The sequence below is a fragment of the Haliotis rubra genome, unplaced genomic scaffold, assembly GCF_003918875.1.
Source record: "Haliotis rubra isolate DU_JTF1 unplaced genomic scaffold, ASM391887v1 Scf230, whole genome shotgun sequence".
Lineage (NCBI taxonomy): Eukaryota > Metazoa > Mollusca > Gastropoda > Lepetellida > Haliotidae > Haliotis > Haliotis rubra.
Genome location: NW_025766337.1, coordinates 1,065,414 through 1,079,218, shown reverse-complemented (window position 1 = coordinate 1,079,218; position 13,805 = coordinate 1,065,414). Strand labels below are relative to the sequence as shown.

The following is a 13,805-nucleotide window of genomic DNA, read 5'->3' as shown; positions in this document are numbered from 1 at the left end:
GCCATGGTTTTTACCAAATTCCGATATCCCATATGTGCCAATATGTTCAGTATAAACGAGTAGACTTAGAAGTTCACTATTCTAATGAGAAACCAAGATGAAAACTTACACAGGAATACGTAGTTCTTACAATCCAATGATTCTTTAGTTAAATAGACTGAAGTATAAAAGAAAGTACATACTTAATGCTTTGCGATCATTTTCCCAAAAGAACAACGTAAACATTCTGAAAAGTGTTTTGATTGTGAGAAGTCACAAACATTGTGTACAAGTTACAAAAACACCAGACTTATTTTACAATACTCTGAGTGGAATTTCATGAAAATCCCAATTTTATTCAGTTGCACGTTCATGTTACGCGCCAACAGTATGAAACACAGTCGGTTGAGATGAGCAGTGGTATAACTGTTAAAGGTAGAATGACACGGGTGAGGTGAAATTGGGTTTAACGTCGTGCTTGAGAATATTTCGCTCATATGACCACGTGCATGCGCGTGTATGTGTATGTGCGGCTGCTTGTACTAGCCCAGACTTAAGCTGGTTTTATAGTGCTAGCCCACTGAGATACCATACCGCAGTGAAGCATGAATACCCCACTCAGACACATTATACTGACTCCGAGCCGCCCAGTCCTTGTTGTACCCATTAATGCCGAGCGCCAGACAGGGACCAACAAGTACCATATTTTAACGTCTCTTGGTATGACGCGGTCGGGGATCGAACCCGCGACCTTCCGCTCTCCGGGCGGACGCTCTAACCACTACACCACGGTCGCAGAATGACACGATTACCAGCAGCAGAAGACGAGCTAGTACATTGTGACTGTTGCCATACATTCTGTACAAAGGGCCTGTGGCTTGTACAGTACTGAATAAAGAAAATTAATTTGATTTGACTTTACCAAATTTCACAAAATTGGATTTGTTCAGGTGAAAGACAAAATTTAAAAGAGATAGGGATAGAGAGTGAATGTGTGTCATTCCATAGTCAGCACCATAACAGTTATATTTCACAAGGTTTTCACGTGCTTTCCGATATTTACACAAAAAAATATCATTAGATATCGCGACGATAGCTATTCAACTTTAATGTCTAACATTGGGCTTACATTTTACATATCTGGGGATATTTTAGTCTGACGTTTCTGGGGTCCTCCATATTTTTTCCAGCGTATTCATGTTAAAATTCTACCCGGCGTGTGGCAGCATGGTTACACGAATGTTCATTTTGAGAAATCATTTTTGAAGTAATTTTTGAGTATCTGTTTTGACATTAAATGTAGCCGAATTTCTTTAGCTTTATTTACATAGTCAATCATACAAATCCGTTGCGTGCTTCTCAAACTCTATTCAGAAATATACATTTGGAAATATAAGTTTAATAAATATTTATTTTCCTTCTCTAATTTGTATCAAAAAGGTTTAATTCTTTCAACGAAATACTTAGATACACATACAAAACTGCAATACAATCTGCTTCTGTGATTCTATTGGAATCAAACAGGAAAAGAAATAGTTCTGATATTCATACGCCAATATGAAATCCTTCCACGAGTCGGTATTCGGCTTGTCCTGGAATAACACGAGTTGGTCACGAATGATATGATATAAGCCTTAATCATGGCCGCAATACTTCAGATATCCCTCACTTAGATATTAACATATACACTTTTATTGCATCAACGTAACACCAAAACTTAGAACTTACAATTCTGAGGAAATGTAGAGATGATTAATTGTTATGTTTCAACAGTAGTTTACAAGTCATCCGTTCAACTAAGTCATACAAACAAATAACACAAATACAAATTAAACATTGATGGTGTTGTCATTCCTAGTAGGTTATTGCACGTCTAGTAAACTATAAGTAGGTTATTACACTTTCAGCTTCCATCGACATTTTAGCACATTTTAATCAGAAGACATTTTAGCGGTATGCAAGGGGAGGTCACTCCCATTGAAGTGAGGGGGAAATATGAATATTGGAATGACAAGCGCTGAAATGTGTCGACATTACAGGTGAAGTATTCTTTAGGACGTGGATACATGACGTGATGTATTAACAGCTCGTCGTAAGAATTACTCACTCATGGGTCAGCTCTAGTACTTCGACCTCGTAAAATATTTACATTTGCCGTTCGTGCCACAATAAGGTCGAAAGCTTTGCTGTCTTCCAAGCGACTGCAATAAGCAATGCCAAATCGGGACTAGAGCAACTACAACGGCCCAAAAGACTAATTGGAACCCCGAAGGTAAGCACACCTAAAAGGTTAAGCGTTGCGAGTCAACTGATTTCTTCTGTAGAGAAACTAAGAATTAGTGATGAGTCCACATCCCTGTCAGACAAATCAGACCAAAAGGAATCCAGAAGAAAATTGTTTTCGGAGGATACAACATCTTCTGCTGACAAGAGAAATGATTCGTCACAGAGTGTTGACATATCTAAGCACGATCATCTCTACGCAGCAACAACACAGCCACAACATGACCCTATGAAATTTGAACATGTATATGCAAAGTGTACTGTCCAATCTGGTTCAGAACAAACTGACAGACAAAACAAGTTGTCTGCAGAAAGACTTATTGAGACCAAACCAGATACAAGTGGATGGGCCTCACACATTGATCATATGTGTCAAGTACTGACTCAGATGTGTGCACCAGGAAAGAGCGTTCTCTATTCAAAGTCCCCTCAGTATTTGTCCACCTGTGATGTATTTTCGGAGGCAGTGTGTGAACTGCAGAGGGTGTCCCCTTTTCTCTTTTCCATTCTGCATTCTGCACTAGGTGACAAGATAACTCTTTCCTCGAAGATTTCTACCATTGCTACCATCTATGGTATGATACTCCACTCAAATAACAATAGAGTGTCAGCTGTTCAGAGACTATTTACGACCACAGCCATCAGATATCATGCAGATAACATGGTACCTTTATTTAAATAACATTTTAAGTTTGGTTTTATTTACAAGCTCTTTGGAAGCATGTTAAAGGAGCTTCTTTTTTTTATCTTTTGAAAAAAACAACTTGAAATTGATGTTAGTATGTTGTTATTTATAAATATATATATATATATTTAAAATCCTAACGTATTACTATTAATCTTTAGCATTCATTCAGCTTAAATTTGTTTTAATTTCTTGAAATTTAGATGATGTTTCCCACTGATTTAACTTCCTAATCTATGTACAATAAACACTTTTAAATTTGAACATTAAAGAATATTATGAAATGGTAATATGACATTGATAATAATACCTTGGAATATATGAACCATCAACATATAGATTTAAATAATGGTTTTGTTCCACTTTCAATTGAATGCTGTTCCAAGTTCCATGCATGCCTGCATGCTGTTCATTGTTATTTATGGTGGGGTTGTTTTTCATGAAAACAAAACAATGATTTCCTTCACTTTGGAAATGTCTGCGCCAAAACATCTTTGGTATGGACTTGCATGATGTACTGAATAAATTTACCAAATAAGCCAGATATACTTTCAGACTTTATATAACCTTGATAAAGTTTATTTGAGATAAAGTCATCAGGGTTGTTTGTTATATTTGGTTACACAGTTTACACCACCATAGATTTGATATGTTTATAGTATTTGTTACTCGTTCATTTGTTTCCTGTTCTTCGTTTAAATTCAAGCATGGCTGACCACTAAACTGAAGATGGTATCCTGATATATCAAGTAAGTGATCTTTTTAAAAATGTATCTGACATGTATTGGTAAATAAATGTTTATTTCATTAATAAATTTATAATTATTAAAGCATATTTGTGTACATACATAACTTTATTTTCATAATGTAAAAATTGTTTAACCTATATATATATTTATGTGTTATTTAATAATGTTTCCTCAATCTCTTTGGAAAATGTGTTATTACCCAAGTTTGGATTAAGCTAAATCTTATGATAAATATTTCAGCTTCTCTCAGTTCTGAACAAGATCCATGTGACATTATCGGACAAGACCAAGGACCAGCTGCTGGACAGTTATGCAGCCCACTGTGAAGATAACATCATACAGGCAGTTTCTTCAGGTTATCTTGATATTGACAATTAATTTCAGTGAAGGTACTTGTAGAATCAAGCAGTAAGCCAGTAAATCCTTCCCAAAGGTCTAGATGCCATGGCATAAAGATTTTGTGAAACACATGTTCATGTTCAAATAATCTGTGTAATACAATATGTACATTGTGAATGTATAAATTCTAAGGTAACCAGTTGTGCAACAACTGTTATAAATATCTGTACTGTCATGCGTTACAGGATATAATAATAATCAGGAATGAAAAGTTTGGATTTGCTTCAAGAAAAATTGTGTGTTTAAACTGATCTGTAATTGACTTGTACAGGTTTGGATGGGAAGCTAAATGGTGACAATCTAGATCTGAGAGTAACAACGAACGATGTTCGAATGACAAACAAGAGTAAAGACTATCATTTCTTTGCTTCCGACTTTGTCGCAGACAGGATTGATACTTCACTCTTGTCAAACCAAGCTCCTCAGAAAGACATGGAATCAGTGGGTGCAGATGATTTCCTGCCAACTTGTGAAGAAATCAGAAACTATAAAGAAAATTTAAAGATCTTGCTGGCAAAGGAAATTGGTGGAGCATGTCAGTTCATTCAGCTGGATGAAAAGCCTCCTTCCAACACATGTACCACACGATAGACAAGTCGAGATGTCAAAGGCTTCATCAATTTTCTTGTTGCCAATTATTTTGAAAAATGAGGCATCATACTCGGGACTGTATCGACATAATGGATGCCTACGTCCAAACACATCAACCAGTGGTATGCCAAAGCAGGCAGAGGTAAATGTTTCACGTTTCTTAAAGATTTGGTTAATCATTGCATCTATGCATATATATATATATATATATATATATATATATATATATATATATATATATATATATCTTAAGAAACGTAAATATATATATAGAACAATAACATTTGTGGGATTATGTAAATCATTGTCAATATAGCTATGAAATATTACCTAATGTTTGTATTCATAAGCTTACATATAAGAGTTTGTTGTTGTTGCATGATTTTCCTTTGATATGTATCCAAACATTAATAATTCATTTCAGGCTCAGAGCTTGAAACACTTCGAGTTCCGGTTGGTGGCGACCAACTGACCAGAGTCAGACTCCAAGGAGCAAAAGCCTTGAGGGAAGGGACACATACTGTGCAGTCAAGATTTGATCAGCTTGAGCCAGTCATTGTGGAAATGTTCCACACCCTTCAAGATTTCCTTGAGGTAGGGATAATATTGTCACAAGTATGTAGCCCTTATTCGTAAGTAGCCAACAGTTATGGGGGTTAGTGGGAATCAAATGCAAAATAACTTCCAAATACCTGTGAATTGAGCCTAAAGGGTTCTTGAATGTGCTTACATTCTAAATTAACCTTTCGAACAATGTCGACTATGCCAAATGAGTGTAAGTGCCTTATATGTATTGATCCAACATTTTGATGACTTATGAATACACATTTAGAAAGTGATTAAATGTATCATATATTTGGGATTCAATTTGCCTTGTAAAGTACAGATTCTGGTGCTTTTGTTGGCTGACTTTGTGTGCTGGCGATAAGGTGCCTTACTCCAAGGGTCTGGGTTCGAATCCTGGATGGCACTCAGCCAAACATTAGTACTACAATCTGTACTTTATGACACAAAGTGTAGTAGCAGATATGATTTATGTTACAATGACTTTCATGAAAGTTTCTTTGGAAATATTTGCAGAAATTATGCAAGAAGTTTCTCAAGCTTGACAAGGGAATGGACAAGGGCACACTTGGACATTTGAAATTAGTCATTCAACGATCAAATGTTAATGGGAAAGTCAAAGTGCGGTTTAAGGTATTTCTATTTGATTACTTACATAGAATTTAGCATTGTAGCAAAAGAATGACCATAGTTACAAAAGAGTAATATAGAAATCCTTCCAAAACTCTGTATACCGGTATTTCCTAGTTTCTCATTTTCCATATGTATCACAGTCATGGGTGCAAGTTAGTGTTATCACGGTTGAACATCATAGGTACAAAACAGCTGGCAAAAAAGTCCTGTCCTCAAGAAAAATTGAGTCACCGAGCTTCTCCCCACAAGATGGCTGGCCACACTCAATTAACTGACCAAAGCTGAATTAATCAAACCCCAAGCTGTACCTCTTAGTAGTTACATAACTCCCACCCCAACCCAGCTAAATCTAATTACACCCAGTATACTCATCACTATCTAAAACTGTACATTATATTTATATGTTTCATCGGGGTGGTGGGGTAGCCTAATGGTTAAAGCGTTGGCTCGTCACACCGAAGACCCAGGTTCGAATCCCCACATGGGCACAATGTGTTCTTCAAGCCCATTTTCTGGTGTCCCCTGCCGTGATGTTGCTGGAATATTGCTAAAAGCGGCGTCAAACCAAACTCACTCAGTCAGTATATGTTTCATCACCTATAACAGTAGACATGAACCTGAACACTAAAATGTATGTTTTTCAGGCACATGAACAGTTTGTAGATGTCGTAGGCACGTCATACTTTCTTCAACTGACCAAGCACATGTTTGGACTCAAGGAGTTGAGCGATGAATTGAAACACCCAGATATCCCACCAAAGGTGAATTTGTGGCACAACAAGAAGAAGGAGGAAGTGTTCCACAGAATCATGGACCAACTTTTGGATACCATGTTCATTCCACCATTGGACAAGAAAAAGGTTTGTGTTTTTCTTTCATTATGTGCAAGCCTTACAATTCATAATTTCAGTTAATGAAATGGAGTGCTGTTATGATTTTCATTTACAACACAAGTACAGTATTTCTCAATGAAACAACATGCTGGAAGGATTTCAAAGGTTTTGCTAATAACAGTTATGGTAACAATAAGTTTCGTTATGTTTCAATTGTAGGCTCTTTTCTGTTTTTCTCAACAGTAAAAGGTAAAAAGGTTCTGTAATGTTGTTTGAAATTGTACTGTTTATTCATGTGTGTATGATAATATCATATTTCAAACCGGTGTTGTTTTTACCCCTAGAAATCTGAAGCAGGAACGTGCAACTTGACAGTCACAGTGGGGCAGACTAAGACAAAGTTGACTGTTCCGGGTGGTTAACAACCAAATACAAGTCCGAGTTGGTGCTCCGGGGAATATTTTTGTGCTTACTGCGACTCTGACACAAGTTGAGCATGGGGTATCTGTGCCTCTCCCAGGTTTAACAACCCCAGTTCTTATCAACAAAGATGTGTTAATGGAAGATGATCTCCACAATTATGTGGTTAACTTCATGAACTGGTACTTTGTCATCCTTGTTCATCAAGATGCTATCTCAGAAGGCAACATGTACTTGAACAACATCACTCTGAAGTTCATGATACCATATTTCTACTCACACTCCGCTCTGTCAAAATACATGTCGGAGTGTATTGACTATATTCTGAAAACTGAGATCATGCTGTCCTCCCGCATGGCTATGAGAGTACGTGCTGCATCATTTGTGAATCCCACTGGCAGACAGGGCCACAACAAAGCAGCGGATATGCAAAAGGAAAATCAGGTCCTGGTATTAAAAGGTCTGATAAAAGGTCTTGGTGCCAACAAGACAGAGAGGTCAATTGTTAAGATATCCAAAGTTGCTCCAGTTGTTGAAAGCATCAATGATAACGTTGTCTCAATGACAAAATCTGCTGACTATCACACAAGTCACAGACAGAGATCATCTTCGGATGACATCAAGGAGATACTGTCTGTCCTGCAGGCCAGTAACCCATGGAAAGTTACTCCTGGTAGGCAACTGAAAGGTTTCCAAGGAATTAGTCAGTCCCCATTTTCCTTCAACGTGCAACAGATGAGAAACAGCATCCAGACTAATGTGGACCGTCTGAAAAGGGGAGTTGTCTTTCTGCCTGATGATGATGACGTGGAGGAAAACTGACTCTAAATAAGGGAATGAAACTTAGACACTATCACAGTTCACACAATATTCTTAGATTCCATGTGAACAGGTTCACTCAAACTTGTAGTTTGTGAAAGTAAAGCCACTTAAGGATTCATGTTGCTCAAGTGACTGTGCCAGTGAAATCAAGCTTTACTTTTTCTGTGTGTAACATTAGAACCTTAAATATTCTTTGTGCATACAGTTTTTGGTGATATACAGGGCAAGGACTGTACTGTGTTATCACATTGGTCAGGATTAAAGGACAGGTGACAATATTTGTATGATTAACGTTTGTTATTTCAATGTAAATAGTTATGATAAATGATAACAGAAAAGGCCAATTAACCATAATAAGTATAAAAATTTTAATTCTTGGACTTTGAGACAATCTCCATCATTCATTATGATCATGTGACATGTACATATGTTAAGAGAAAACAATTGATACTACTGTGGGTTGACATGTAATTTGTCATGAAAGTAATTGCAACCCCATATTTATGTATATATATATATTAAAACCGGTAAAGTGTAAGGCACAAGATTAGGTTTTTTTGCACAGTGTACTTATATAACCTCACCTAAAAGGATCTTAGATTGGGAAAATTTCCAACGTGATACAAAACTCTGGTTGCAATTACTTTCATGCAAAACTATAGTATTGAAATATTCATCAATTGTTTGACAGAGCATTATGATGGAAATATATATTTTCTAGTCTCTTACATTTGTTGACACACTTATTTGTAATATGATTGGTTCTGTATATAGTCAGTTTGATAAGCCTATACCACAAAATAATGACAATGATGGGCTAAAGATAACTATATTAAAGTTAGAACAAATTCAGCGATAGTTATTCATGCTGGGTCCTATGGACTTTAAGCCACCGAGTCCTCTATCTCAGATCCTGAGTCACTTCCAATTATGTCTAGGCAATTATTCAGTAAATAAGTGTTCCGTGGGACGCCTGACGAAGTATAATAATGCACCCTTCTAAATGTAGTTGCGAACAATACTCGGAACTCACAGGGAGATTCATCACTGTCAGCATGGTTAGTGTAAGCAGCCCCTTTTTACAGAATCCGCAGGTACCTCTACATTACATTTGTGAGGCCATACTCGTTCTGTGTAGTAGAACACCCAGTCAAGTTATATAATCACAAATTTCACATTCCTGTCTTAGTTGTCCTGCAGTTAATACAACAATCAGCTGGGTTATCCGAAAACATGACTGAATCGAAACCAAAATATGAAACAAGCTGTAACCTCAAGCAAGTGGTCCTGTTTGTGCAGTACTTGATCATTGCCTCTGACATATCCTCACGATTCTTTGCAATGTCATTCTTGTTGTAAAATAGTTGGGCACTGGACTTTTTGCCGTCTCGTCCTGCCCGACCTATTTCCTGGAAATACTTCTCAAGGGTTGTAGGGGTTGAAAATGGATTACACGTCAGATGCTAGGTGCATTCAGACCCATGCCTAAGGCAACAGTGGCCAGGACCAACCTAATTTTTGGTTTGTATTTCCTCAGTTCAGACACAATGTGTGTTTTCATTTCATCTGTGTATGCCTTGTGGTACTGAGCAAAAATCCGGTTTTCTGGAATTGGTGATTCTTTAGGAATGTATGCCTTTTCCTTTAGATGTCTTGCTACGTACTGATAGCAATATCCCAGTGCCTCATCATTGTTGATGTAAACAACTGTAAGAGGGAACTCAGCCAGACGATCACACAGGTCTTCAGCAAGTGGTTGAATTAGGTTGTCTAATTTTTCTTGTTTCCTGATATTTGGCAGACGAGTTTGAATCTGAAAAAAAATCAGGTCCAGATATAACAACCACACAATCTTACTTGTAATAGTCTAAACTTTGTATAACTAATCTTTCACATAATATGTGGTTGCTAACATTCAGGTGAATCATGCTTCATCAAAGCAAGTAATGTTCAGATAAAAACTAACTATATGGTTGGATATTTCTTCCATAACTTCCAAAACATACATTATGTTCATGCTTATATTAAAATGACATACAGAAATAATGCATGCCCTACATACATTGTATTAATGTTGGGACTGGTGTCTGGGCATAACCATCAGAGTATCAAGTATAATGATTTTGAAAAAAAACATACTTCCAGAAAAATGTTCACCCGATCAGGGTTTATTCTGATCGTCTTAAAGTCGACAATCTGAAGATCTGCAACAAGTTCTTTAATGGCTTGAGGGGTAGCAGTTGCAGTCAGTGCCAGATGAGCAGCATTTGGAAAAATGCAGATAACCTCTGATAATTTTTTGAATGCTGTTCTGAATTTTGGCCCCCTGTAGAAATGAAACAGGACATATAGCCGCATTTCCATAACATGGTATACAATGCTTTTGGTATCATTTGTTTGTCTGGATAATCATTGTTTTACCAATATTTTGGGACTTACCAAGACATTTATAATTACATGATAGATGGTCAAAGTTTGTTCACTTCGAAGTTAAATCTTTCTGCTTATCAGTCAGAGATAAATATTATCTTGGTTATGTTTGAAGGATATGATTGACTATATGTGATGCCTTCGAGGCAATTTCCTTCTATACATCAGCCACTGCCAAGAATTCACTGCCAGTCAAAAGTGCTCATACTGATATAGAATGCACACAAAAGAAGTTTAGATAATTCATTTGGAATAACGAAGTGAGTGAGTTTAATTTTATGCTATGTGTAGCACTATTTCAGCAAAATCACTGCAGGGACACCAGAAATTGGCTTCACACACTGTACCCATGTTGGGAATCGAACCCGGTGTTCAGCATGAGTAGCTTAATGCTTTAACACTAGGCTACCCCACCACCCCACATGTACTTTAGAATCATAAAGCAAATATTTTTTACATGCTAACTCAGTATCATATACAAGTGATGGTTTGTATTTCGACCATGCTCAAGATACAATTCTTCCTGATTGATACAAGCCTGAATTTTTCATGTTCATGCTCACCATTCGGATATCATGTGCACTTCATCAACAACAACAACAAGCAGACTTTTTCTTGGAAAAGTGGAGATCTGAGTAGACGTCCAACTGTCTTGTTGTTTAGAAGAGTCTCTGGATGAGCATAGATGATGTTGAATTGTCCCTGCTGCAGTTCTTTCATCTTGACATAAGTTGGTGCATGAATGTCATTTTCAGTTGCATCAACTTCATCTTGATCATTGTCGTCCTCTTCTTCTAGCGTCTCCACATCAATCTGGCGTGAGATCATCTTGTATGTCTTGCCAGCAGTACCTGTGAATACAGTATGATCATCAAGTCAATACTTAAGAGTAAAATGGCTTGGTTACTTCATGTTATTACTTGTATATATGTTGAAGTATTTAGAAGACAAACACTAACTACATACATACAGTTACAAGCCAGATTTGACTCACATACATGTTCTTTATACATTGCATGGTGATTCCAAATTCTTGCTTCATTCCTTTCCAAATTGATATGAAAGCAGCTTCAGTTTCCAGTTCAACAATATATATCAGATAGTTTTCACACAAATAAAATTCATTACTCTCTGAGTAGCTGACAGTGCCAAAGTTGACACTGGAAAAGTACATGTTTAAGTATATGTGTTAGATCTTTTAACATGTTTAAGATCATTCTCACCTTCTAAATGCACAAAGAAGCTGATGTGCAAATAGTTCAGATTATTTCCCATATTGGTAATACTACAATTTGACCATGTTGACTAAAGACTGAGATGATGAAAAGCTGTCATTTTATATTGACTAAACATGGGGTTCTCTTTTTACTGAACCTTTAAAGACATACTGTAGATCAATGTTAACTTACATGTTAATAAGATTCTTAATGTGTCTAAATATTTGTAGCCATGGCTCATTGTCTTCTACCTCATCTGAAAGGGTAGGAGTACATAATTGTTTGAGAAACTTTAGTAAATTGCATATTACAGATATCATTGTTTTGGTTGGAGGTCTTATTCATCTGAATTAACAAAAATGTCATGGTGCTAGAATAGATCTATAGATCTACTCGGTATGGATGGGAAAGTGTTTATTATGAAAACATGCTAAGTCTAAGCACAATCATCAGGTGGAGGTAACAGTCTGAATGGTAATTTACCATCTAAATAAAATTAAAAAAACACGTACCTTGTGAATTAAGGAAACAGGCTTTGATCCCTCGGTCACACAATGACATAACCTGGTCCTGCATCAAGGAATTAAGTGGACACACAACGATGATCATCCCTGGAACTGACAGATCCTTTTGCAGCAGCCATGGTAAAAGTTGAAATATAACACTTTTGCCATATCCCGTAGGCAAAACAGCTATACAGTCATTCCCTTCGTAAAGATGTCTTAATGTTGAAAGTTGCTGATCCTTTAGCTCAAAGTTAATGTTTAATTTGTGCTTTGCATAGTTTAGCGAAGTCTCAAAGTTTGGCGGTATAGCCATGCTTCGAATACATCAACAATGTCATACGCTAATTAATTTATATTACATCCCAAAAATCACTGTAAGTAGGTTTCTTATGCCGTTAACAAATATACGTCACAAAATAATTTTTTAATCACTGAAATAATAATGAAAACCGATAATCGCAAAGAAACTATTTGATGCCTTTTCACGTGTTACTACGCGCGATTTGATTGGTTTGACACGATTCTTGGCAAACATGGCGTACGATAGGGGTACGAGTCTTCTTGCAGGTCACGGAAAGAGGCGAGTAGTTACGAATGCCCGACCTCAGTCAGTGTGGGCTGAAACCAAGGTCATGAGGGTTGCCTCAGTTTACGTTGATTTGAAGCAAATCCCTTCTACAAAGATGGGAAATAGTATGTGCACTACAGGCTGTGGTAAATGGCAGATGTGTAATAACTATATTTAGAGCTAGACTTGGTTTAATAGTTTTGTTATGATAAAATATGTTTTTGAAAATTTGATTTTGTGGGGAAAATGTCTTATTACACTAATGAAACTTTCGTATTTTAAAGAAAAAAGTATATACTTAATAAATCATACCTTAAAATAATTTTTTTCAAGTGACAAAGGCATTTTTAAACAAATTCAAAATGGATGACTTTCACATGTGGTCTGCATTTTTATCAATTTCATGATCGAGTTAAAAGTTTTTGTAGCTTTTTCAATGAGAAAGGGTTATCAGTCCAGAAAAATTAGACAATTTGCAAAAGAAACAAATTGGGAAAATCTGAATGCAAAAATATAAAATGATCAGCCTTTGTCTATTAAGAGCCCATGGCCTGTCTGTCTTGGTAATTCTACCATATCATTTAATTTCACATGAGTAAATATTTAGTAAATTAGTACATATATTTTATATTTGTTTTAAAAGTAGTTATTATATCAAGTCAAGTCAAGTCAGGTTTATTCTATATCAATGTGACAACAAAAATCATCAGAAGATGACTATCCCACCAGTTCCACCTAAATCCTAAGATCATTTTTCTGATCCATAAACAAACCCTTACCCAGAAGCAATTCTAAGTCTAGCCATTGAAATAAAATTTTAGTATTCTGAAAATATCAAAAGGCACCACTTCAGTACTTGGCTGATGCATACAAAGTTTCAGAAATAAATAATGAACGGTTTTCAAGTTCTGCTCCGGAAACGAAATGAATTACAGACGGACGGACAGGACAGACAGACTGACAGACAAGGTATTACATACTGGTGGAATATTACACATATTTTTCACTGAATAAATGATCATCAAAATTGTTATACATTCCCTAAATCAAAGATTTATCATCAAGTAGGGCTAGACTAAACTGACGAACGGTATCATAATGATAACCACTGATGACTGCAACATAT

The 13,805-nt window shown here is 36.4% G+C and overlaps 2 protein-coding genes and 1 pseudogene across 2 annotated transcripts in view; 2 read left to right on the top strand and 1 right to left on the bottom strand.

The window, feature by feature from the left end:
* The first annotated feature begins 778 nt into the window (after positions 1–778).
* LOC124278083 lies at positions 779–8,810 on the top strand (annotated as a pseudogene).
* The window catches only part of LOC124278056 (CST complex subunit STN1-like), a 65,925-nt gene continuing 54,096 nt past the window's right edge, over positions 1,977–13,805 (top strand). The window contains exon 1 of the mRNA XM_046713803.1: positions 1,977–2,071. The gene's annotated coding sequence lies outside the window, so the exon portion shown is untranslated. The remainder of the gene's footprint in view (positions 2,072–13,805) is intronic.
* On the bottom strand, positions 8,303–12,442 carry LOC124278055 (ATP-dependent DNA helicase Q-like 2). Its single transcript, XM_046713802.1, is given in 6 exon segments — positions 8,303–9,396; positions 9,399–9,771; positions 10,098–10,284; positions 10,952–10,989; positions 10,992–11,239; positions 12,118–12,442. Coding segments are annotated over 6 exon segments (1,419 nt in total). The 5' UTR covers positions 12,425–12,442; the 3' UTR covers positions 8,303–9,130.